The sequence below is a fragment of the Impatiens glandulifera genome, chromosome 2 (assembly GCF_907164915.1).
Source record: "Impatiens glandulifera chromosome 2, dImpGla2.1, whole genome shotgun sequence".
Classification (NCBI taxonomy): Eukaryota; Viridiplantae; Streptophyta; class Magnoliopsida; order Ericales; family Balsaminaceae; genus Impatiens; species Impatiens glandulifera.
In genome coordinates this window covers 6,895,765-6,923,257 of record NC_061863.1, presented here as the reverse complement: position 1 = coordinate 6,923,257, position 27,493 = coordinate 6,895,765, and the positions used below count along the sequence as shown (strand labels likewise).

Below are 27,493 nucleotides of genomic sequence, written 5' to 3'. Positions count from 1 at the left end.
TTAAAAAAAAATAACAGTTTAATAAAATATTTCTAATTTAATATATATATGTTTATATATTATATTAATTTAATTTATTGGTTCTCATTATTATTACTTAATAATTAAATATTTTTTTATTCTCTCTTACATTATGTATATTTATTGATTTATTAAATTTTCCAATCATTACTTTTCAAAATATATAAATTAATTAATTTAAATATATAAATATATAATTACAAATTAATAGATAAAAAAAAATATATATATATATATAAAATAATTTTTTTTGTAGAGGTTATCCTTTTGTCCCCAACATAGTCTATACTATAATTTTTTTTAATAAATAAACGATAATAAATTATTGAGAGAGAAATAATTAATATGTATTTATAGTGGCATTTACAATAATTTAAAAAAATATATTTATAATAATAAAAAATAAAAGAGAGAAATTATTAAATGTTTTTTAATAATAAAAATTGTAAAAAGAATATTATTAAATGAGTATATTTAAATATTTAAGAGAGAAAAAATATAATTATTAAAAAAAATAAAATATACTTAGTTTAAATATTTCATTCACTACCCTTTAGCTACAAATATTTCTCCTCTATCCTTACCTTAAATAAATAATAGTTTATAATAATTATCAACTAAATTTATATAAAATATAATAAGTATAAAATATATATATTATATTTATATACAATAGCAAAGGTTTTACCAATCACTCTAGGGAGTTTTAGTAGCCTACATAACAGCACCATCGATTGTATTCATTGATGCTATAACTTCAAAAAGAGACAATTTGCAAAGGAAAATAGAGAGAAGAATTGCTACACAGTTAATGACTTCCATGGATGCTGCACACATACATGTTCAACCAGATGTAGAAGCTTCTTCTTTTGATAATCCTCCTTGTGTTCTTGTAATTAGGGCTACTTATAGACCTGATAGTATTGATCATGCATTATTGAATAACTAAGTGATTATTTCTAAATAATCTTACTTGAGGTAGATTCTTGTAAATCAGGTTATAGGTTATTTGTGAAAAAGACAATAGGGTAAAAATATATTATTTAATGATTCTTTATTATTATTTTAAATAGAATGTCAATTGTTTGAACTACCCTTACTGGGTGCTTTGTATGGATGTTAGGTCTCCTTAAGAAAGATAGGTGAGGAATACTTGGAATTGTGAATGATTTGTGGACAACTCTTTTCTCTTTATAAACCACTTATATTTTTTTGAACATTTTTTTTTCTTTTCTTTTTTTTTGATTCAAAAGATGATGTCTCTAAGTGCAGGAAGCACATGAAGTGAGATGGGAAGATGTAGTTGGGATGGAATTAATAAGACATGAGTTTATGCGTTTAATAGTTGGGCCTATTAAGAATCCCAATAATTATAAGGTGATCATCATTCTTTCTAAAATGAAACATGTTAAGTTTTATTTTTTTTCTAGTGTATTTTTACATTTAAGATGTTTTAGGTATTCAATTTTGATATGGAGAAAGGATTTTTGCTTTATGGACCTTCTGGTTGTGGCAAAACATTAATTGCAAAGGTCGTGGCCAATGAAGCGGGGGCTAGTTTTATACACATTAATGTATGTGTTTCTTATTGTTTTTTTAGTGTTATAAAATATTTCTCTCAAGTCTTAATTATTTTTTTTCATGTCTAGGGTCCTGAACTCTTGAGTAAAAATGTGGAAAAAAGTGTATCAACCATTAGAACTATATTTCGTTGTGCAAGGACATGTTCTCCGTGTATAATTTTCATTGATGAGGTGCGTTGTTTATATTTGTTATGTTAACTTATCTGGTTGATTATCGTTGGTTGATTATCGTGATGAGAATAGCCCTAGTAATAATTATAGATATTTTTTTTTAGCTCAAATCGTATTTCACACGGTATTTTGAATGATTATTTTACTGTGATCTGCAAAATAATTAGTTTTATGATTCAACTTAGTCAATGTTTTACAACACACTTTATAATTGAATATAAATAATTAAATGATTATTTGAATTAAGTTTATTTATTTGATAATTTTTATTTAAAATCATTTAATTATTTAATTTAGCTCCATATTAAGGTGATAAAATTATTTAAAAATCTGGCTTAATTGGTTAGACTACAAATTACTTAACTCGATAATATAGTAAAAATTAAAATAAAAAACTTAACCTTTAAAATATAATCAAATTATATGAATATAAGGGTAAATTAGTTTTTTTTAAGAATTTCCTCAAGAATTGTTTCACATTGGATGAAATTAATTGAATATCAATTGCTTAATTTTAGATATTTTATTTAGTTTATTTAATACTATTTTCCTGAGGTTTAATTAGCACTTCAAATTCAACATTAACACTTAATTTTTGTTTTATATATCAAACACCCTTAAACTTATTTACCCATAGAAATATATTTACTTATTGGATAAACTTTTGTGATCTCACCCAACTACATTTTCTTGCTAAACATAAAACAAACCCAGCACAAGTACAAAGTTGACTAATTTTTATTAAGATTGAGATACACATCAAAATTTTCTAAAAAAACATAAGGACAATATTGAGGTAATAATGAATGATAGAACTGGACTTTGAACTACTAAAATAATTTCTCTCTTTTTTTCATGCATATACTATTGAACATGTCGTTCGAGGGTAAACTTGACAAGCCACGGGTTAGGGCAACCCATCCAAAGTAGTCTATTTAATAAAAAATTAAGTTATTTAGTTAAATTTATTAATTCTTTTATCATAAAAGTGTATAATGGGTTAGGATGGAAAATAAAAAAAGATTAGTTGGTTATTGGTTCAAATCTTATAAAAAAAATTTTTAAAAAATTTTTGTAAAATAAAATTAGGGTTGACAAAATAAAAAACATGTTTTTCTACACTAGGACTAGGGACAACTCAATCCTCGAGGTTGGCACTACTAATGAGTGGATGTACCTTTTATCTCATATTTTTTTTAGGTGGATGTTTTGACAACTAAACGAGGAAATGAAGGTAGTTGACTTGTTGAAAGACTTTTGAATCAGGTCTCCATTATGTTCATAACTCTTTCTTTCATATATATATATATTGTGGAACCAGATAAAAGATACAACCATAAAATTAGGGGTTTAATATTTGGTCTGAACCAAATATCCGACCGAATTCGAATTTTATTTTCTATTTCGAATCAAATTTCAAACCAATTCGAATTCGAATACGATTTTCGAATTGATTTTCGAGTTTGGGTTTCAACTCGAAAACCAAACCAAAAACCGAATTCATTTTGTATTATTTATTTTTCCAAACTTAGTTTAAGAAAAAATTCAAAATAATCAAATTAAAATATTTTAAATTCAAGTTTTAATAATAAAAATAAAAGAAAACAAAAATACCAGTGGTAGAATAGTAACCTGCCATGCCATGGTACAGACCTGGGTTCGATTTCTGGCTAGTTTAATTTATTTTAAGTTATGCTTTTTAAAAAAAACGAATTCGAATTATTCGAACCGAATATCAAATTCGGTTCGTTTTCGAATTGACTAAAAAAAATAAAAATTCGAATAAACCGAACCGAGAAACTCGAATAACTCGAAAACCAAACCGATAAACACCCCTAAATAAAATGCATATTGGATAACTATCTTTTAACCGTGACTTGAACTCAAGTTAAGTTTTGAGTAATGTCGCATGTAATATCGAAGGCCTGTTTGATATTTTGATTATTAGTATTTGATATTTTAATTAATATAAAATAACTGTATTTTAATATTTTAAACTATGATTTAATTGGATAATTAGAACTTGTTTGGTGTACAAAATGGCTTGCTTATGTTTGTTAAATGACCAAAAGTTCTCATTATTTTAAAATTTTTAAGAAAATAATGATAATTTGCTGGAAGAAATGATTGTTGAAGGAATATTGTAATAAATCTAAATAACCCATAAGTATTGATAAACGTAGAGAAATTTTGTAGAGAATTTTAATAAGGAATGATAGTGTCATTTATTGAATATAATTAAAATTTGAAAATTCTTTATCCTATTAAGTTGTCATTCTACTCATCATTATTGAATGAGACATCATTCCTAATTAAAAATTATTCAAAAAATTATTCACATCTAACATTACTCATAACCCATTTCAATCAAGCCTTTGATGGATGTGTATCAAAGCAATATGTTACTTAAATCGACTCTTCCATAACTAGATGTATAAATAAAATTGAACCTTTGTCTTTTACAGTTATTGATAGAGCTGGACTGTGCAGATGATAGAAAGGATGTCTATGTTATTGCTGCAACAAATAGGTTTGCTTGATCTTTTAAATTGTGTTTATCTTGCTTTTTTTCATTTTAAGTACAATATGAGTTACCTTATATGGTTTTGAATTTATTTTTCCTAAACCCGAGGTTATAGATACTGCTTTCTTACGGCCTGGAAGACTAGGAAAACACTTACATGTTGGTCTGCCTAGCCCGGAAGATCGTGGCTTGATTCTTAAATCTCTTACACGAAAGAAACCTATAGATTCTAGTGTTGATTTATTGGAAGTTGGGAAGGACACAACTTGCGATAATTATAGTGGAGCAGATCTTCGTGCTCTTGTTAGTATTCCTAACTTTTTATTTCAGCAATCCTTCTCATGTGAATGATGTTCATACTGCTTGTTAACTATAGGTGAATGAAGCAGCAATGGCTGCAAAAAATGAAAGAAAAGTTGTCTTTAATTTGTCCACTATACATAGAAGGCATTTCGACATAGCATTCCAAAAGATCTTCCCATTTGTATCCCAAAAGGTATTTATTTATTCTATTTTTTAAAAGATCTGATTTGTAAATGCGAAAACATGTTTATCTTTACAATTGAAAAACTTGTTAGCAATGTCGCATTCGAATAATTTAGGTGCGATTTTACTCATATTTTTAAAGGTGACATTTATTCTATATTTTACTTGATACAATATGGATCTGTTATTGCTACTTTGCATACCCATACAAGATTAACAAGTTATTAACTTGATTCAAACAAAATTTATCTCATCTTTCCATGTGATATATATAGTAGTAACTCTTTTGAAGGTGGATTTGGATGCTTATTATCTAAACTCTTGTTTAGCTTAGTCTGTTCCTTTATTTTTGGTTGGCATTGCGGGTTTCTTAAGTTCGTATGTCTATACTTGTTGCAGGAAACTCGATCTTACGATAATTGGTCAGTCGGCAACTAACTGTTTTATTTTTGGTGACTTAGGTTTGATTATAGTTTTTCTTGTGATTGTCCCTAAATTTGGCACTTTTTTTTTATGATTAAGCACGGTGCACTTATCAATGGATATTATTGTTTTTTTTACCAAATTTCATTTGGTTGGAACACAATATTTGTCATATTCTAATTGGAATTTGAATATAGATTTACATTGGAAATAAATACAAATATATGCATATATATTACAACTAGTTAAATTCTTATTATTTAATTTAAATTTAATGTTTATACATTATTTTATAAAAATAAAGTGAATTTATATTTATAAATTCAAAAAATATTATTACTTATTTAACTAAATGAACCTATTGATTTTGTAAGTATTATTATTTGTAATTATTTATTTAATTATATATAAAAATAATATTAATAATATTTTTTTTAAATTAAATTTTTATAATTTTAAGTAAACTTTTCATTTTATGAATATAGTTTGTCCGTGTTTTTTTTAAGTTAGCTTTTAATTTGAGGATGCTTTTCTAGTCAGAAACCATATTTTCTTTTGCATATTTATTCTTTGTAAAACATAAAATTTAAGTGTAATTTGAGATACTCAATTTAAATATACAATTAATATTATTTTATTATAATTATAATTATCCTCTTAAGTATAATAATTATTATTTTTGTTATATAATTTTTAAAATTTCTTCAAATTTGCACTTAGTGCATATTTCTTATCAGATATGGATGTAGATGAACAAAACACAGCTAGTGAGCTATTCGAATCTCGACTCGGCAAAAAGCTCGTTCGAGCTAGATCGTTCGTTAGTTTTAACGAGCCGAGCTCAGGCTCGTTTAAAAGTTAAAAATTTTAAACGAGCTGAGCTTGAGCTTCTCGATATTCGGCTCACAAACTCGCGAACATATTCGTTTATAGGCTCGCTTATTGGCTCACGAACATGTTCGTTTATAGGCTCACAAACACTTTCGTTTATAATATCGTTTAAATATAATTTATAAATCATTTGAAAAGTATATTTATAATTCTATTTTTAATGTTTTATTCATTTCATTGTTGAATTTATAAATTTAACTTCTATTTTTAATGTTTTATTCATAATGTTTTATTCATTTCATTGTTGAATTTATAAATTTAACTTTTATACAACCAGGTAAACAATCGTTTACTAAACGAGCTCTAGAGGAATTCGAGCTTTCTAAAGGAGCTTTAAACGAGCTCTACAAGAGCCAAGCACGAGCGGCTCGTGAACTCAACTAAATTCATACGAGCCGAGCTTGAGCTCGATTGTAAAAGCTCGAAACAAACTCGAGTTCCGAATATATACTAGACGAGCCAAGCTCGAGCCTGACACTGTTCGGTTTGTCTTGGCTCGGCTCAATTACATCCCTATTATCACACATTAATGAAGTATTAATTTATCATTATTACCGATCTTATACCTTCCATAAATTGCACCATATTGAACAATGCAAATGTTAATCTTCTTAAAATTGTTGATTTACACTTAGAGGTTTTATGTATGGATATATTAATTGATTTATATATTAACTAGTTACTTATATTCATTTATACTATCAGATAATGATTCAAATTAAAAAAATAATTGATCATAACCAATAATTAAGTATTATAATATATAATAGATTTTACTCCAAATTCTTAAAAACAAAAAAAAATATGTAATAGAATTATAATTTAACTCTCATATCTCATATCCCAACGACTATTCATTTATATAATTTCTTCCAATAACACTTGTCCAATATCTCTTTTAGACACAAATTGAGTATTAACTCATCCTCATTAACGACATTCTGCATCAACTAAAAGTCGTCAATACCTTATGATCAGATATATAACAATTAAATTTTTATTGTTAGTTCATTTAAGAGGGTTGATTTACCTCTATAATTCTATATATAAATATATTAATTGAGATAATCCACGTTGTTGATCTTATAGATCAACAAATTATTCATGTGTTTATACTCACATCAATATTCAAATTAATTAATGAGATTGCGCGAGATGTGAGTCCCAAAATATAAAATTTACCTGTAATTCCATTGAATATGCAATTGAAAATTATCTAAAATGAGAAATGAAGTACCTAATCAAAGCTTTGGGTTGTTGTCCTTTACGAGTATGACATTGGGTCTTAGTCTTTGTTAGGCCTTTTAAAACTTTCGATCGCAGGTCTAATGTTTCCATTATCGTCATTATCAAAAGAAAATAAAGTGTTATGTATGAAATGTTGTGAAACATTAAAAAATAGAGCACCATATAAATATAAGTTCACACTAGTAGAAAATGGGACTTCGGTAACGAATTTAAGTAATGGCGCTATAGCGCCTTTAGTAAATTTTTTTTATCGGTAACGGATATATAACACCGTTACTGATATATAGATATCAGCAACGACCATATAAAACTGTTACTGATAATTAGTATCAGTAACGGTATAAGGAAGAGCCGTTCAAGATACCATTATTTTTATTTCTTGTTTTTCGAAATAAGGGTATCTATAACAGTTATCCTTAAAACTGTTACTGATACAACATCAGTTGTTTCATTTCACTAAGGGTATTACTAATTGTTTTAAGGATAACTGTTACAGATATTTATATTTTTAACAGTTATCCTTAAAACTGTTAGTGATACGACATCAGTCGTTTCATTTTCACAAAGGTATCAGTAACGGTTATCCTTAAAATCGTTACTAACACGCCATTAGTCGTTTCTTTTCCATAAGGGATATCAGTAACGATTATCCTTAAAACTATTACCGATACTTGCATTTGTAACAGTTATCCTTAAAACCGTTACTGATACAACATCAGTCGTTTCATTTCCCCAAGAGGTATCAATAAAAGTTAACCTTAAAACCGTTACTGATACGTTATTAGTCGTTTATTTTCCACAAGGGTATCAGTAACGGTTATCCGTAAAACCGTTATCGATACTTGCATTTGTAACAGTTATCCTTAAAACCGTTACTGATACAACATCAGTCGTTTCGTTTCCACAAGGGGTATCAATAATGGTTATCCTTAAAACCGTTACTGATACGCTATTAGGCGTTTCTTTTCCACAAGGGTATCAGTAACGGTTATCCTTAACACCGTTACCGATACTTGCATTTGTAATGGTTATCCTTAAAATCGTTACTGATACGACATCAGTCGTTTCGTTTCCACAAGGGATATCAGTAATGGTTATCCTTAAAATCGTTATTGATACGCCATCCATTGTTTTTTTTTTCACAAGGGGTATAAGTAACGGTTATCCTTAAAACTGTTACCGATACTTGTAATTGTAACGGTTATCCTTAAAATCGTTACGCCATCAGTCATTTCGTTTCCACAAGGGGTATTAGTAACTATTATCTTTAAAACCGTTACTAATAATACCCATTAAACATCTGTAACGATTATTCTAAAACGTTACAAATGCTTATTAAATAAATAAAGTCTGAGTTCTATAAATCTAATTATAACATTCTTTATCTTTAATTAGTAGTCTAAGGGTCCTAAATGAGGATAAACTTTAAATAATTGTACAAAATTATTTAAAAGAGGAGTGTACATGTTGCGTCGATGTTCAAATTTAACAAAATCTAAAAATACCAAAAAAATGTATTAGAGAGTATATCACATAAGGCCTTAGCAAGAACATTTTCTTTGGGAAACCTTTCAGAAATTTTTGAGAATTATTTTCTAACCTCGAGAGTACCATTTTTAGAAAATGAGTTTTGGTTCCAAAAATAGTTTTTGATTTTTGAAAGTTGGAACCAAACTGGCATAAGGATTCAAGTTCTAGGCTTGAGTCCGATTTTGTCAATTTGGGCTCAATATGGTTTGGGAGGTTCGGTCCTGAATGAGTGAGGGTTTGAACTTAGGTCTAAGGCTAGAGTTAGGTGTACTGGTCCTAGGCTAAGTGGGAGCTCGGTCCTAGGCGAGGGCTATGGTGTGGTTTTGTCGGTCCTAGGCTTTAAGTAGGGTTATGTTTAATCATCGGTTCTAGGCTAGGGTTCGGTTGCATCGGTCCTAGGCTAGGGTTCGGTTGCATTAGTCCTAGGCTAGGGTTCGGTTGAATCAGTCCTATACTTAAGTGGGGCTAGGTCATAATCATTGGTCCTAGGCTAGGTTAGGGTTCAGTTGTATTGGTCTTAGGCTTAAGTGGGGCTAGGTCCTAATCATCGGTCCTAGGCTAGGGTTTGGATTTTCGGTCCTAGGTTAAGAGTCAATCTTAAGTTTACCGGTCTTAGGTTAAGTGTCTAGGTCGGTTTCACCGGTCCTAAGTTAAGTGTCTAGGTTAGTTTCACCTGTCCTAGGGCAATTCTGTCGGTCCTAGCTCCACGGTCCTAGGTCAATTATGTCGGTCCTAGCTCCACGGTCCTAGGTGAATTCCGCCGGTCCTAGCTCCATGATCCTAGGTGAATTCCTCCGGTCCTAGCTCCACGATCCTGGGTGAATTTCGTCGGTCCTGGGTGAATTTTGTCGGTCGCAGCTCCACGGTCTTAGGTCAGTTTCATCGATCCTAGGCTAAAACTTTAGGATTGAGTGTTCTTATTTTGGTCCAAATTTTAGAAGTCTATAACTTTTGATTGGGATGATGAAATCACAATCCGTGAGATACAGTAGGTTCCTATGATCATGAAAAATAAAAACTCTAACATTAATCACAATTTTGAAGCTCCTACAAGGATCAATTTCAAATAGCCATTTCTAGGTCAAATTTTAGGATCTTTTAAATTAGACCATTTCAATGTTTGATTTTTGTTTCATTAGCTTTGAAATAATGAATATAGTTAATCTAAACCAAAACAAGAACATCATAACATCATTCAAACAGTTTTTGAAGATTGAATCAAAATCCAAAATTTTTTAAAAACAATATTTGATCAAACATGATTAAATTGATGAAACATTCACTTGGGATTCATCCCAACATGTTAACAAACATTTATTACAACTAAATGAATCGATAAATCCAGATTAGAAGCAAGAACACGAAATTTTAAAAATCCAGTTTTTGAACTTATTTTCAAAATTTCAGTTTGATCTGTCTGATCAAAACGTGATTACAGTTACTCAGAAATCATCCAAACATGTTTAAAACATGTATTACAACTAATTGAATCAACAAATTCAGATTAGAAACAAGAACACAGAATTTTAAAAATCCAGTTTTTGAACTTTATTTTCAAAATTTCAGTTTGATCAATCATAATCAAAATGTGATTACAGTTACTTGAAATTCATCCAAACATGTTTAAAAACATGTATATCAACTATCTAGATAAAAAAAAAATCATGTTTAAACTAAGAACACAAACAATTAAAAAAATTAGTTTTCAAACCAAAATTTTCAAAATTTTGTTTATGTTCAATTGATCGATTCTTTTTAGCTAGAAAGCTCATACATGATTCATATAATGATTCTCCACAAAGAAATTACACAATCAAGCATAAGAACATGACCAAATTGATCAAACAAGAAAATTTTAAAAAATTCAAAATTTTCAATCACAAATCGTGATACAAGCGATATGGATGCTTACCAATAGTATGAGAACACTCATAGGATGTGTTAACAACTATTCAAGAGCCTGGATTGAAGCTTGGATCGTCGGAATGGGTTTTGAAAAAAACCAGTTCGCTAAAATCTTCAAGGTTTGATTTCAGGCGATGAAATCTGGTGATTGAGGGGTGATTGTTTGATGATTTTATATTGGAAGGGTAGGGGTATTTATAGTAGGGGAAAGTCGGTTGAGGAGGATTAATTTGGGACGAATTTAACCTCCGACGAGCTTATCCCTAAAATCCTATCCGGCAACTAGCAACCTTATCTACATAGAAATAAGGTTGGAGGATAAGGGAGAAATGTAAGCGCTGACGAGGGGGTCACGTGGCCGATAAAATCATGGGATTTGATCACCTGTGGAGGAAGCTAGAGCTTTTGGAAGGTTAGACGTTGGTGATGTCGTGATTCTGGCGATGTCACGATTCCAGTGAAGAAGACGAAAGAAACGACGTCATTTCGTGTAATGGGACGCCGAGTTCTGTATAGTTCTGTCAGCGGTCAGCCTGGTTGACTAACGGGGTTAGTCTGTCACATTAGTTGATTTAGTGTAGGCACGCGCGTGGGTTTGCTACATCCGGCTGCGTGGGAACGTCTGGGCTGTTGGATGAGATTTGGGCGCTCATCTGATTATCCTGAATCCTGTTGCCGAGATTAAACATAATTTTAGCTACACATAATTATACAATTATATTTTTTATTTAAAAGGTTATTAAAAAACAATTTTTAATCCATTTTAAATCCACTTTTTCACCAAAAATTTCACAAAAAATATTTCTGGAATCATAATAATAATTATGATAATATTTTATTTTTTTGAGAAATTTCGGAATATTTTATTAAATTGGTTTAAGTAATAAATTAAATATAAATCATGTATAAATCATAGTTAAATATTTTTAACCCTTTCTTGGTCTAATTTGGATAAAATAAATACAATATTTTATTCTCAAATTATTTTGAAATTTTAGAAAATTTCTTTAGATAGAATTTAATTATCACAATAATTAACCTTTAATTAGGTTTTAATTCCTTCTTTAAATTATTTTGAATATAAAAATCCAAAATATTATTTTAATATTATTAAATATATAATAATATTATTTGAAAGTAAGATATGTCAAATTTTCATGTTTACAGTTATAAATTATTTCCATAATTTAAAGGATGATTAAATTGAAATAATAATTTAAAAATAACTAATATTAATATTTATCCAATAGATTCAAGGAAATAAGAATGACAGGATAAGTATTAATATCATAAAAATAATTGAATGCGATAAAAAAATAAATATCAAGAAATTAAAAATATAACTATATGTTCATTTCCTTACAAGTAACATTCCTATATATAATTGGAAGAACTGATATTGCACTACTAAATATTTAAGGCATATTTTGTGTATCTATCACTTAATTAAAAAGAAATATCAACAATCTTCAAAAAGGGATATTCAATATTTAATACATATTTTTATCTATCAATTAATTAAAATGAAATATGAACAATCTTCAAAAAAGGGAGAAATTTGAATCAACTACAAAAATTCACACTTTGACGCCATAAAAGATGTTTAGGATGTGAGTTTTTCTAAAAATAATTTCATTGCTAAATTTTCATGTATATTATTCAAATATTTATGAAAAAAGTTTCCTAAATTACCAGTATTTTTTTTAATGAATTTTACAATTAGGTTACGATTTAATGAATCAATTAAATTAAATTAAAATTTATATATTATATTAAGTAAAAAAATATGGGTCCTAAGTAAAAAAATAATTATTCTTATTTTTTATTTGATTTATATATTATATTAAAATATATAATTATTTTATATTTAAGTTAACAAAAATAATCTAATTTAGTAGGTTAAATATTTTAACTAGCCTAATCTTATTACTGGACTTGCCTAATAATTAAAAATATATAAGCATGATACTAATATCGTACCCAATTAAGTGTCTCTAACATCTATTTTTAGTTAATTTTGATTAATGGAAGAAAAGTTCATTGAAAATATATCTTCACAATCTTGAATTTTGAACAAGTATTTAAAGATGAGTAAGATTTTGAAAAAAGTGAAACAAAAGTTTGACCAATATTATTAATTGCTATCTCAAACTTGTAAATGCATAACATTCATTTTCTTGCTAGAATATTTGTCTAATTGAGAAGATCATCATAGTAAAAATATAATTACTTATAATTTTAGTAAGAGATATAGTATATTACTACTTTTAAAAATAATTATAAACTTGTAATAGTTGTCTAGTAATTATTAATGTATATAAAGATAAGTATCTTATATCTAATTAAATACATTTTATACTAATATAGATTACTGTTTGTTATTTATATTCTATTTGAATATTTTATAATAATTTAAGGACTTATTTTAATATATATATTAGTCTTTTTCCTTTTTTAATATTAAAGAATAAGATTGAAGAAGGGTGATTTAGCAACCTTTTATTAAATCTTTTATCAATGTTGAACAAATTTACAAATTTGATTTAGTTTTGTGAAACGTTTCATTAGATTTATTCTTGTATTCTCATTTTATTTTAATTTTAATGGTGAAAGCTAGAATAATCCTATATTCATAACCTTTAGTTTAACTTAAGAGTTAAGACGTTCTAAATTAGAATTCAATTTGTAATTTTCTGTCTCTTAAAAATCACTCTTGTTTAGGATGACAACGGATACTCTGCACGTCGGATAGTGAAATCATCCCCGAACACGATTTTCAATTTACTACCCGACTTCGAACCCGACAAGTATCTCTATTTGTATCTCATCCCCGATTCGTCGAGTACTTGATCCCGATGGGTATCTCAAAACAAATCTATAAGATTTTTTCTCTTTCACAAAACAAATTTTTACAACCACCCACTTGCACCAAGGGAGCAAAGTAAATTAAGGTTACTCAAGGGAGATATACAAGTTTAAGAAGAAACCATAATTTATATCAAGTTGATTTGGAAAAATAAAGACATAATAGGTATCTGAATTTTATTGCAATTCGAATTTCTCTCCTTAAATAATAAACTGTTACAAGATTTTTCAGTTCATTAATTTATTAACCATAAACAAAGAACCACCAATACCAGGAGGAAAGTAGACCCTAATAATGCTTATACAAATATCACTCATGCCTTTTAACACCATATTTCTTTTAGTTAGTTTTGATTTATAAATAGGTTTGCCTCGTTTACTCAAAACATTTTCACAATTTTGAGATAGCCAGCGTACTGAAGAACAATGTATTTTTGCGTCGAAGTAAGATTTTGAACCAAGTGCAACAATCGCACTAGTAATCTTTTTAATTGCAAACTCGTATTCATCCGCGCAATATTCGTACAATTCTCGCTCATTACGGTCTTTTGTCTTCCTAATTAGATCATCCACTTGAATAATGGTAGTAGAAGCATAAGTTTTTGATGCTTTTAATAAAAGAACTACAAGCTCTTGAACATCTGCCTTTGCACTGGCTCGGTTTGATTTCAAAATAGAAATACAAAGATTGAAATAAGTAGTAGTTTTACAAACATCAACTATCAAATTAGCGTTAGAAACATAATTTAAGTCAAATAAAAATAATACAATCAAGATTGATATAGCGTAAATTGAACGTGATGATTTCATGTCTTTTAGTAAATTTCTCAACAAGTATCATTCTAATATATAATTGAAAAAATTGATATTACAATAATCCAAATTTTAATGTAGATTTCTCTTATATATCCATTAATCAAATTATAGATTTCTAGTATATATCCATTAATTAAAATATTGATTTATGGGGATTAAAAAATATCAACAATCTTAAAAAAAGGAAGGAAGAAATAAATTACTATTATTTACAAGATTTACTTTGATTTTGTTAATCAAATGTCTAATAAAGAAAAGGGAAATTTATTTTTATTCTTGAATTTATGTCAAAATGTTATTTTAGGTCTTCAATTTAAACTATACTTGTTTTGCTAGCTATCATTTTAGAAATGCTCAAATTATTGTCAATTTTTTTACTACATGAATATCTTGAAATGAAAAAATATTATAGTGCCTAATTAAGATTAACATGAATTTAGATGATAACCAAATAATAATAATAATAATTATTATTATTATTATTATTTATTTTAATTTTAATTTTAATTTTTTAAAATGGAGTGAAGTCCTTTAAATGAATGTACGAAACGTTTTACATGAAAATGAAAATCGCTTTACATGAAGCAATGATTCACTTTGTATGGCTTTGTCAAGCAATTTACCTACAAATTTGTTGTATATATTTCAATTTTCAAACATTAAAAGTCGTATTTGCAAATTCTAAATAATTATCACACTTTTTAACATAAAAAAGATCATTATAAACCTGTTCATATTAAAACAGCTTGAATGCCAAAAACAAAACATTGATTTCATACATGTTATCGATTTCCTTGTTTAGTATCTTCATAACTATTCAATGATTTAAATACTATGAAAGAAACAAACTACCATACCAAGAACAAACTAGGGTTTCGTCCTTAAAACATATAATTTTCTGAAAACGAGAACTTTGTTTCGTTTCGCGAAAGTTGAATAAGGACTCGAAGGTACAAACAAGTGAGTGATTTCGTAGCGTTTTGGTTCGAAAAAGCTCCTATCGCATTGAAATAAAGAGGAATACAGATACGAGGATGATTTTCTGAAGATGTTATCGAAAATTGCAGTAAATAGAAAACCCTTTCTCAACCCATTTTTTTTTCTCTCCCATATGACATGACATGACGTATCACTTCGAATTCATTGTATTTTGCTACATTAATCATTTTCCTAATTCAAATAAGCTATAAAAATGTTCATGATATGAAATCTATGCACTATATTTTAATTTATGAATACTTTAAAACGATGGGTATAAATTCATGTTTGAACACAAAACCATATTTTTCAAATAATTTTGAATAGAAAATTAATATGAGAAATAAAATTGTTGTCTATATGTAAAAGACATAAAATTAGAATTAGGAGAAAGTAAATATTCAAAATGAAGTTGACTCCATTACCTACCTTCAGCTCCACCTTCTTTCTTCTTCTCCTTTTCCGACTATCGATAACTGCTGACGACTCACCTGTTCAGTACGATCCACAGCATACTATCGCCGTCAACTGTGGCTTCCTTCACAACTCCACAGCCATTGACGGCAGACAATGGGTTGGAGAAACAGATTCTGCTGGATCCATCATTTCTTTTCAAGGATCTGGAAGTAAATCGGTGGTCCCTTCTTCCTCCGATGACCACCGATCATATTCTCTCGATCCCACTCCCTACATGACAGCTCGAGCTTCTCGCTCATCCTTCACCTACACCTTCCGTGTCGGCTCCGGCTACAAGTTCATCCGCCTTCATTTCTACCCAGCTTCATACTCTGCTTTCAAAAGGTCAGCCGCCTTCTTCACCGTAAAATCAGGTCCGTATACTCTCCTCAACAATTTCAGTGCTTTCCTAGCCGTCAAATCTCTCGGCCTGAAATTCATTGTAAAAGAATTCACCCTTTATGTCCCTGACGAGGGTAAACCCTTATCAATTACATTCTCCCCCTCAAAGGAAATCATCCCTTCGGATGAGACATTTGCATTTGTTAATGGAATTGAAGTTGTCCCCATGCCTCTCGGACTTTACTACACCATGGAGGGAGATGGAGATAGAGATGCAGGGGCTTATGTTGTAGGACAGAACTATCGATTTCACCTGGGCAAAGCCATTGCAATGGAGATGGCCTATCGGTTAAACGTTGGTGGCATCAAACTTTCATACGTTCATGACCCAAGTATGTTCAGGGAATGGATGGAAGATTCAAATCATATTATAGAATCAAGTGTTTTTCCCATCACTTCCATAAACAGGATCAAGTATACGAAAACATCTAAAGATGGTGCACCACAAAGACTTTACCAGTCGTCTTGGTCAATGAAGCGAAATTTGCAAGATGGCGAAGGAGTTAGTTTTACATGGAAGTTGCCTGTCGATTTGGGTTTCAGGTATCTAATTAGATTGCATTTTTGTGAGCTTGACTATGATGCTGTGAGAGGGAAAGAGCATAAAGAGTTCAATATTCTCATAAACAATCACATGGTTGAGTCCAAAGGAGATTTGATCAAATGGGGCGGTGAAATTGGGGTTGCAATCCTTAAGGATTACTTGACAACATTAAGAGGAGACAGAATGATGGGCAAGAGAGATCTAGTTGTAGCTTTGTACCCAAATACCGACGATCAATCAACTGAATTCATTGACTCAATTCTTAAGGGGATTGAAGTTTTCAAACTTAGCAACCCTGATGACAATCTTGCAGGAGGGAATCCAGTCATCTCCCATCTTCATGCTTCAACAAAGAATAGACTTAGAATGCCAACAAGTATAAATAAGATCATAATTTTGTACATACTTATAATTGTAATTGTTCACCAACTTCGCGAATGGAAAGAAAGGAGTTTGAGTAAAAACCCATCTCTAATAGACAATGATTTGTGTCGTAGATTTTCATTTCTTGAGATTTCACTCGCAACCAACAACTTTGACAAAGGATTAGAGATTGGACATGGGGGTTTTGGTAAGGTCTACAAAGGGGTTATTAATGTTATTAATGGTAAGGTTAAATTGACAGTAGCAATTAAGAGGCTAGATTCTAAATCTAGGCAAGGACAAAGAGAATTCTTATCAGAAATTGAGGTGCTTTCCAAGCTTAGACATAAACACCTAGTTTCTTTGATAGGATACTGCAATGAAGGTTGTGAGATGATACTTGTTTATGTGTACATGGAACATGGCACTCTGGCAGACCATCTCTATAAAAATAAACGTGATGGTAGTACCAAAAGAGACTTGACTTCTTTAACTTGGAAGGAGAGACTCAATATCTGCTTGGGTGCTGCTTGCGGGTTAGACTATTTGCACAACAATAGTGAGCAAGAAGTTATACATCGAGATGTGAAGAGCGAAAACATTTTGTTGGATATGAATTTGGTGGCCAAAGTTGCTGACTTAGGCATATGCAGAGGAGCTTCAAGCAATACCCATATCACTACTGAGGTAAAGGGAACTATTGGTTACATAGATCCAGAGTACTCCTCGACCAAAATGCTAACCAAGAAATCCGATGTGTATGGTTTTGGTGTTGTGTTGTTGGAAACATTATGTGGGAGGCCAGCTATTGATAATAGAATTGACGACGAACAACAATGTAGCCTCGTTAAGTGTTTTCAGCGCTGCTGTCAGAATGAGTCGGTCGACGAAATAATTGATTCTAGTTTGAGGGGACAAATCCCATCTGATTCTCTCAAGTTGTACATTAAACTTGCAAACTTATGTTTGCATAATCAGACTAATAGTCGACCTACAATGGCTGAAATCATAAAGGTTCTTGAATATTTATTGGTTGATGGACTCAATTTCTTAAGGTGGGGAAGATAATTTTATTAGTTAATTTGGTTCAATTTTAATCTTTGTTCTAATTTTTTTTACTAATTCTTATATTATTTTTCAGTGGTAACACAATGGAAGATTTCACAACTCTACTCATACTCAAGGTAATACCTTACATATAATTAAATTCTTTTTTGTATTCAAATTAAAAATTAAAAAACAACACATTATTTAAATTAAATTAGTAACTTTCAATCAATTATAACACACCATTTTGAAGCCAATTTTCTTCAAAAGATTACTAGTGCCTATAATTTGACCTCTAATCTGTTATTGGTGGAGTTAGGAAGAGCCGAGAGGCCGTGGAGAGGCGGAGATCAGAGACCCGCACCGTGGTGTAAGAGTTTGGTTAGGTACATTCAAAACGGAGGAAGAAGCTGGCATGGTGTACGATAACGCCGCAATCGACAAGGATTACATCTCCGTCGACGAATCAATAAGCAATCACGCTTCTTCACCGAGATCCGTCCTATGGTTCCGTTGGGCTCCCAACATAGGAGAACTAGAGCGCGACAATAGTAAATTAGTTCCGGGTCTTAAGAGTTTCAGCTGCTGATGAATGAGCAGAAAAAACATACCTTGCATGGATAGAAGAGACAACAGCTTATCAATTTCGATCGAAGGAGTTTCCGTATTACATTGTTCTATATATATATTATTTAATAATGGTATATTAATTATTATCATAATAAAGATTAAATCTCAATTCAAATAATCTATTAAAGTATAAATGTTATGGATTTATTTATTCATTTATAATAAATATGATCACATATTTATGTAAAAACATAAATATTATTTACTATTTTGTTGATGAACCTAATAAGAAATGAATATATTTGAAATAGCCTATTTATTATGTTTCTGAAACTGAAAGATAAAAGTTCTCTTTAAAGAATATTTTAAGGCTATCGATAGAGGGTTGAAAAACACCTCACCCACATTATACGTCCAGATCTAGAATTATAAGAGATCCAAGATCGAGAAAGGATTCGAAGAATGACTTGATGAACTATTCTTTATTTCAAATTCAGGTATGTTTTCGCAGTTTAAGTTTATCTTAATTTATCGACATAGAGTATAATGATTATAAATGGATTAAAAATTGAGAATAAAAAATCTAACAAAAAAAAAATCGAACAAGATTGTTAAATAAAATGATTCTAATATGGTATTCAAATAAATTATTGAGAAGTAATTCTCAAATAAAATATTTAAACGGGTGTCATTTGATAGAATTGTGATATGTTCATGCAAATCATACAGTTTAAAATTGACATGAGTTGAGAATTGTGATTTGTTCATGCAATGCGGTTTAAAATTGATCATGAACTAAGAATTATGATATATTCATCAAATTATGTGGTTTAAATAGGGTTGAGCATTTAACGGTTCAATCGGAAATCAAATTCAATTCGAATCAGAAATACTAATTTGAATTAATTATTTCGGATTAGATTAATTTGGATTGGATTAAATTCGGATTGAATTAAAATTATTCAAATAAAAAATATTTTTAATTTATTTGTCTAGATAGGTTATTTCACCCCGCGCAATATAGTTTTTCTTTACTTTTTTCGCACCATTCTATGCATAATCGGATCCTATTCAGATCGGTTCTAAGTCGGGTTTTCATGCCTAGTTCTGACTATCCTTCGAGGTTTTGAGTTTAAATTATAAGGTTTGCTGTTAAAAGGAAAGCATCTTCGTTATGTGTTAAACTCATATTATATATCATATTGTCATGATTAGTAAAATAAGATTGAGCATTTATCCTAATTAAATAATTAAGAAATGATAAGTAATAAGTAGATAAGATAGATGTTTTTGAGGCCATACAAGAAGATATTTTTATTTTATATTTTTTCATTCATTCTTATGATATTAGTATTGAATTTTGATCCACAACACATTAGGCTTATCATTGAATATTGTTTTATTGAGATATTAAGTATATATAAAAAAAATTATGAATTTTATTCAAATTAAAACGTTGTTAAATAAAAATGGAGTAGTAGTATATAAATATGTGATATAACTAATTCATTAAAAAAAAATCCATCCTTATAATAAAGTTTTCAATTTTATTAGCTTCCTCCTTTTATGCTTGATAAGGTATCCTTTAATTGCATATTTTGAGTTACAAAAAAGTTCATATATCTTCTCCCCAAATCAATTTGCCCTAAATTCTCTTTGGCTCTTCTTCTCTTCGATGTGCATATCTGACTTTCGAGCCAAGGATGAATAGCTGGGGGCAAGTGGGTGATTGCAAAATTTTGTTCTATGGAAGTAGAAGTGAGGTGCTCTCGGCTGGTGGTTTGGGTATCAGAGAAAGGCGTATTTAGTAGTTGCATTCGAAAGTGACTGATAAACACATTTCACGGTTACAATAAAAATGCAGTAGTTCATGTAATCCATAAATGTATGTGAAATAAAGAAACATTTATATAGTAAAATCTCGATAAATTAATAACCTCGATTAATTAATAAATTTTTGTAGTCCCAATTCGGGACTATTAAGATAAATTAATAACTCTCTACATTTATAAGATAATATATTTTTAGTAAGGCATATAAATCCCATATAATATATAAATTAATAATTCCATATTACATTAAAATTATAGATATTTATTCTAAGATATACTTTTATAATAAGACTTTAATGTAATTTGCTTCATTTTTTATATTGACACCATAATATTACTATATACTGGTGGATATTGCTATATTTTTTTATTTCTACTTATACAATATTATATACATGGTTACTATATATATATATATATATATTTAAAATATAAATATGTTTATTTAATTATTATTTATATTCATGAACTTAGTTTAAATTTATGAATGAATTAGGTTTAATAATATTCATGAATGTATTTTATTTATTTAAATTCATGCATCTATAATTTATTTAAATTCATATATCTATAATTTAATTACATTTAAAATTTTATTTAATTTATTAAAATTCATGAATATCTCGATTAATTAATAAATTATTAATTTATCGATTAATTAATAAATTATTAATTTATCGATTAATTAATAATTGTTCTCGGTCCAAGAGTATTAATTTATCGAGGTTTTATTGAAGTTGGTTCTAATATTTTTATCTAACGTAATAATAATATTATTATTATTATTATTATTATTATTATTATTATTATTATTATTATTATTGTCAAAACATATCGAAATTAATCTATCCGCAATATTATATTCTTTTAAACATTCATTTATAGTAAAAATGTTACTTTTTTTTCTTTTTCTTCCCTACCGGTCATGCTGTGTTGAGCCGTGCCATGCCACGGGTTATTGGTTGGGTCGGGTCAGACGGGCCAGGCTAGGCTGACGGGCAAAAAAAATCAAACCCAACACGCTCATGAAATGATACTATATCGACCATATGACCCGTCAAAACTCACCGTGTCATGTCGGGCTAGGCCGATAACTGGCTGTGAGCGTGCCAGGCCAGGCGGGCACGACCCACTGCCGACCTATAGGATTAGTCAACACTTTATACCCTGGCCATCTCACTCGACTAACAGTGTTGATGCCAGGGCCTTCTTTTTGGCATTATGCATAAAATGGTTTATTTATATTTTTGTATATTTTTATCCACTCAAGCCATCCCCTAGGCTCAATAAGATTCACTATAAAACATTCCATAACAACCACCCCTAGAGTATAATTATTTACATGGTCTCCCTAGGAATGTGTTGATAGTGGACCTACTAGGATAGAGATCAGGAGCTGCTTTTATTGTGCATTTGTGTAGTATTATTCCTCTTTTTCTTGCAGTTATGATGTTCTGTTGCTCACTAAGGGGTTTTCGGACAAAAATAACACGCTTCGGAAAAACGACTTCAGCATCCCAAAAATAAAATCAACCTTCCAAAAAAAATCACAATCCCTATAGAATTTGTTTTCCATGGTTAACATATAGGGTGTCCTGATATCCTTGAAACCTGCACTTATAAAATGTTCATTGGACCTTCTTTTGCAGGGCCACAACTTGTTTCTTTTCTGGACCAGCTGTATTTCGGAATGTCGTCTCCATTGTAGTAAGTCAACTCCATAAATATCTTATTAAAGAAATAAGAGGAAAATATGAGCTGGCAAAGGAAATGATAACCAGAACTTTCATAGTATATTTTTTTAGCTACTTCAAATATATTTTACTTAGAAAATATACATGACAGTTGTTATCGTTTTGTCCGTTTGGATACCATCATGAACGCTCCTATTGTGGATGAAACGGAGAAGTCTCAGTTTTGGCCAGGCACGACATGGCACGGTGAGGGCATGGCACGGTGAGTTTTGACGAGCCATGGGTCGGTACTATAACATTTCATGGGATTTGATTATTTCGGCCCATCGCTTGGCTTGACACACTAATAGCCCGGGACACGGCCTCCGGCACGGCCCGACACAGCGAAGGAAAAGACAAAAAAAAATGGTAACATTATCTGTAACATTTTTATTATAATAGATGAATGTTTAAAAATATAATTTTGCTTTAAATAAGTTTTGACCATGCAATTAATAATAATGGTATTACAAAAATATTAGAATCAAACTTTAGATGTTTATTTATTTCACGAGTTAAACATACGTGTCATCTAATAAATTTAATTGTTCAAGATGATTTAAGTATTTTCTTAATCCTTTATTCAAAAAATGAAAGATATAGGACATATTTTACGTTCTTCTATATAAAATTATAATAAATATAAAATAATTTGTCGATAATTAAATGTAAACCATTAAGAATTCCAAACATTTGTTTCAACATATATAACTTTAAATAAACGTATTAGATTAAGAAGGTCTTTAAGATTTTTGTTGCAGTAAAATATTTTGAATTTGATTTAACTAATAAAATTTATAAATTTTAAAAAAATAAATCGATACAACTAATATTTTATCAACTATTTATACACCTATATGTGATAAAGCTTTTCGAACTATAATCAAAATGAAACATAAATAAGGTCCACTTTTATTGTGTTTATCCCTATATGAAATTAAAAAATTTAAAATACTTTGTGCATATTCCACTATATTATATAGTTTCTGCTAAAATATCTATATTAATATGTTGATATTAATATGTTGATTAGATAACCAAAATATATATATATATATATATATATATATATTACATCATGTCCAATTTAAATCCACAATTATGTATTTATAATAAAGTAAATGAAATTAATGAACTTATTAAAAATATATATATATAATAAATATAAAACAAAATATTTTTTATTACTCAATAAATAACAAATTCAACAATCTCAATCTCAAAATTTTAAAATGAGGATAACCATTTAAACATATTTTTTTCATATTTTCCTTCTCATTCTAGTAGTATTAACTACGGTGTTTCGTCAAATTCATTTTACGAAATCGCTACTTAATATTTGTAATGAGATCCAATGTCTGAAATTGATTTTCTAAAATGGTAGGGCGACAAAACAAATACACTTCCAGTTTTACAATTAGTAGCTCGAGATGTTTTCACCCCTCCAATATATATTATTCCTTCGTACCATCTTTAGTTCCAAGAGATTGCTCAGTTCTAAGAGTACAATTATAAAAGAGTCGAATATACAAATGTGTATTCTTTTGAAAGATCGGTTCGATACAAAGATTAATGAACAATATCAATGTTGTATGCGAGAAACTTAAGGCCATCCGATATCAATTCTGATGAGGGTGTAGGAGACAAGAACTGATTCTAGAACACATCAGATTTAATGCAATGTAAGTTAAAACTATGTGAGGGTCTCATTCTTACAAATTTGAGGTACGCAAATTTGTAAGATACGTAGACAACTCGAAAGGGTGCGACCTATTTTTTTAAAATTAATTTTTTAGAAGCTTAACAAAGACCTATTGCACGGCACGGCCGTACTGAACCGAGAGATTTTACTGTTAGACACGACACGTATCACTGTTTGGCACGACGGGCTGGGTCGAATCAGCCCAGTCCAGCCCAGCCCAGTGTCGGCCACTAACTATCCCCTACTAAAGTATCACAATTTATTGTGAAGAACTTCATCTAGGGGAATGCCTGGATACTCTCTATTGGAATTCCATTTATTCTAGATCTAGTATAATTATTAACAGTGTTGTAGCATTCAGGTGAAAATAAAATTATCACATTCCCATGTGTCTGGTATTGTCTTGTAAGTTAAAAGAAACTTATCTAGTATTATCTTTAAGGTTTAAACACAAGGAAAACGTGACTTTTTTATATGCATAGATTAATAATGAATATGTAGAAAATATCAATTACACTTTTTCTTGTAAACAAAGACTAAATATTTTAATACTATAACAATAGAGGATACATGAACACAACAATAGAGATTCACATGAACTCAAAAGGTACATTGATATTTCAACTTCAACGCCTTGTTAAAAGTTTATGTAAACAAAAAGTCATCAATTAAACACAAGGATGTATGGACAGACAGGTATATTAATGGATAAACATTTATGAAGGTTCAAGACTGAATTCAAATTAGAGTTGAATAAAACTTAAATGTTTCTAATACTATATCTATGCTAGGTCTTAAGAATCAACTAGAAACCCCAAGATGACAATAAATCAATCAAAATAAAAATCTTAGTTTTGTTGTAAAACTAAAACTAAATTGTGACTCTCAAAACAAAGTTGCATTCTTTCAAAATTATTTTCATATTTTTTTTAAGAGGGCTTAATTATTACTTACAAGTTACAACACATCTATCAACCTCGAACACATTGAATTTCATTTAGCTTCCTTAATTTGCATCAAAGTATCGATTTTGTCTCATCAATATATGTCGGGCTCATTTTTGCTTCCTACACTTTTAAAAACGGCTGAAATCATTTCATGTCGCGGGTTCTAAGCTAAAAGATTTGAAATCATCACTCAATTTATATGATGTCAATCCTTATCATGTCGCTCTTGCATTTCAACTCTAAGATTAAATTCAGATAGTGCACTTGTGGTTCTTTTGTTAAATGTATCAAATACTTATGCTTCTACTACCCTAATTCAAAAGTCAATGATTTTCTCAAGCAGATAACTGATCCTAGAGAGAAACAAGACTTTCGAGCAAAGCAAAGGTTTCTTTCCTGGTTGCAGAAAGACAGTGTGAGTGGCGAAAGAGAGGAAAGACAAATAGCTTGTTGTGTTGGATTTTTTCAAAGGATAGATGAACTGTTGCTTATCAATAATCCTACTTTTGTAGGATGGATTTGAAGCTCTTTAATTGAAGGGAAAGTTTTGCTATTATTGACCAAGGCTTTGTTTCTTGCTCAAAGGGTGTGAAATTACAGTGGAATTGACCTTTGGTGAAGAACAGTTCTAGAGTGTGAGTCTTCCCGGTTAACTTGGTCTATCTCACCTCCACGAGTTGGTTGGGTCAGTTAACCATTGAACATATCAACAAAATAGTGAAGATTCTAGTATGAATCCGTTTAAAATTATGAATCATGTAATGGCTAGATTATCATTTTTTGAACATGTTAATGAACAAGCAGTTATGCTTGTTAAGTAATTATACTCTTCTATTAAATGCATCAAGTAGTTATGCTTGTGAACCATGTTAATGAACAAGTAGTTATGCTTGTGAAGTAATTATTATACTCTTCTATTAAATGCATCAAGTAGTTATGCTTGTGAATCATGTTAATGATCTTCCGTTAAAGGAAATTGGTAAATACTTGTTGGCCCACTTAGGTCTTATTAGTCCTAGTATTATCAAAAATGGGTCCTTGGTTGAGATGTATAAATTAAGCCCTATCATTGTCTTGTTTTTTTCAAAAAGCTTAATGAAATCCAACTTTGTACTCAGAAGAAATAGAGGGTAAAATAAAGTTTTGATCTCATCCCTTCTTAGAATCCTAGACTCCCTGAGATATTGGGTTCGAGTCTGTCATTCGACAAACTTTATGTCTGGTTAAGTGTGTTTGTAGGCTATGTACTTAACTCATGGGGATTAGTCACATTATAAAAGAGAAGTGAAACTCGACGTTCTAAAAAAAATTGATCCATTTTTATAGTTAAAGAGTTAATCCAATGTATCTATTACATAGTTAGGTCTAGAGTTGGGCAATGAGTTGGATAGATACGAACCGACACGATCCAACACGATATTTATAAAGAACGACGTACACGATACGATAGTTTCTCACTCGGGTCTTGGGTGGACACGATACAAGCACGAGACGACACGATCACGACACGATTATGAGTTTATACAATCGTAACACGCTTACGAGTCGACACAGAGACAACACAAGTATAGATACGACACGAGCACGAGTATACACACAAAACAACGTAAACACAATTAGTCACCAAAGCTACTCGCAATAGCTAGCATTCTCTAAATTTATTACATTTTTATTCAATTAATAAATTATTTAATTTCATAAATGTAATATTTATAGTTAAAATTAAACATACTAAAATAATATATTAAAATTATTAATTTAAATAATATAAATTAAAATAATAAATAACAAATAAATAAATTATATGAATAGAAATGTGAGTCTATTAATAATTCTCTTATCTATTATTTTTATTAATTATTTATTAATTTTTTAATTTTTTAATTATTTATAATTTTAATAATATACATTTATAATTTTCATCCACATTTCTCACTTTCTTTTCTATTTTCTTACTCAAACTATCCACATTTACAGTAATATTAACAAATTATCACATCTCTCAGTAATTGATCACATATTTAATTGTTTATCATTATATATTTTTTAAAATCTTAAATCACTCCAAAATTTTATAAGTTAATAAGAAATTTTACTTAACAAAAAAATTATAAAATAAAAATATTAAATTAATTTTATTAATTAAATAAAAACATAATTTATAAAATTAATATTAATTCAAAAAATGCAATAATGAATAGTTACAGAAATATATTTTAACATAAAAAAATCTCAAACTACTTTTAATTATATTAAATAAAAAATTAATAATATATAATTCTAATAATGTTTTCTTCAAAAAAAATAAAAATATATCAACTACTTGCTTGCAGTAATAATATAATTGATTAATATTTGTATATCATTAAATTATTTTTTAAAAAAAAATTATAAATCACTCTAAAATTTTAAAAGTTAATAAAACATTTTAAAAAAAAACATTTTATCATAAAAAT

At 29.2% G+C, this 27,493-nt stretch overlaps 2 protein-coding genes across 2 annotated transcripts; both read left to right on the top strand.

The window, feature by feature from the left end:
• The first annotated feature begins 832 nt into the window (after window positions 1–832).
• On the top strand, window positions 833–5,223 carry LOC124924246 (cell division control protein 48 homolog C-like). The gene is made up of 7 exons (XM_047464305.1): window positions 833–913; window positions 1,294–1,398; window positions 1,479–1,595; window positions 4,241–4,305; window positions 4,473–4,602; window positions 4,676–4,795; window positions 5,185–5,223. Exons 1-7 carry the CDS (start codon window positions 833–835, stop codon window positions 5,221–5,223), a joined length of 657 nt encoding a protein of 218 aa, XP_047320261.1.
• A 10,624-nt stretch (window positions 5,224–15,847) lies between these two features.
• On the top strand, window positions 15,848–18,364 carry LOC124924245 (receptor-like protein kinase FERONIA). The gene has a single exon (XM_047464304.1). It carries the CDS (start codon window positions 15,848–15,850, stop codon window positions 18,272–18,274), a length of 2,427 nt encoding a protein of 808 aa, XP_047320260.1. The 3' UTR covers window positions 18,275–18,364.
• Window positions 18,365–27,493: the final 9,129 nt, after the last annotated feature.

Bases quoted from the DNA above. Each gene is read 5' to 3' on its own strand.
- LOC124924246 (XM_047464305.1), top strand. From the start codon at position 833: ATGACTTCCATGGATGCTGCACACATACATGTTCAACCAGATGTAGAA. The intron at 914-1,293 runs GTAATTAGGGCT...CTCTAAGTGCAG, and splicing joins ATAATCCTCCTTGTGTTCTT to GAAGCACATGAAGTGAGATG. The intron at 4,603-4,675 runs GTTAGTATTCCT...TGTTAACTATAG, and splicing joins GAGCAGATCTTCGTGCTCTT to GTGAATGAAGCAGCAATGGC.
- LOC124924245 (XM_047464304.1), top strand. From the start codon at position 15,848: ATGAAGTTGACTCCATTACCTACCTTCAGCTCCACCTTCTTTCTTCTT.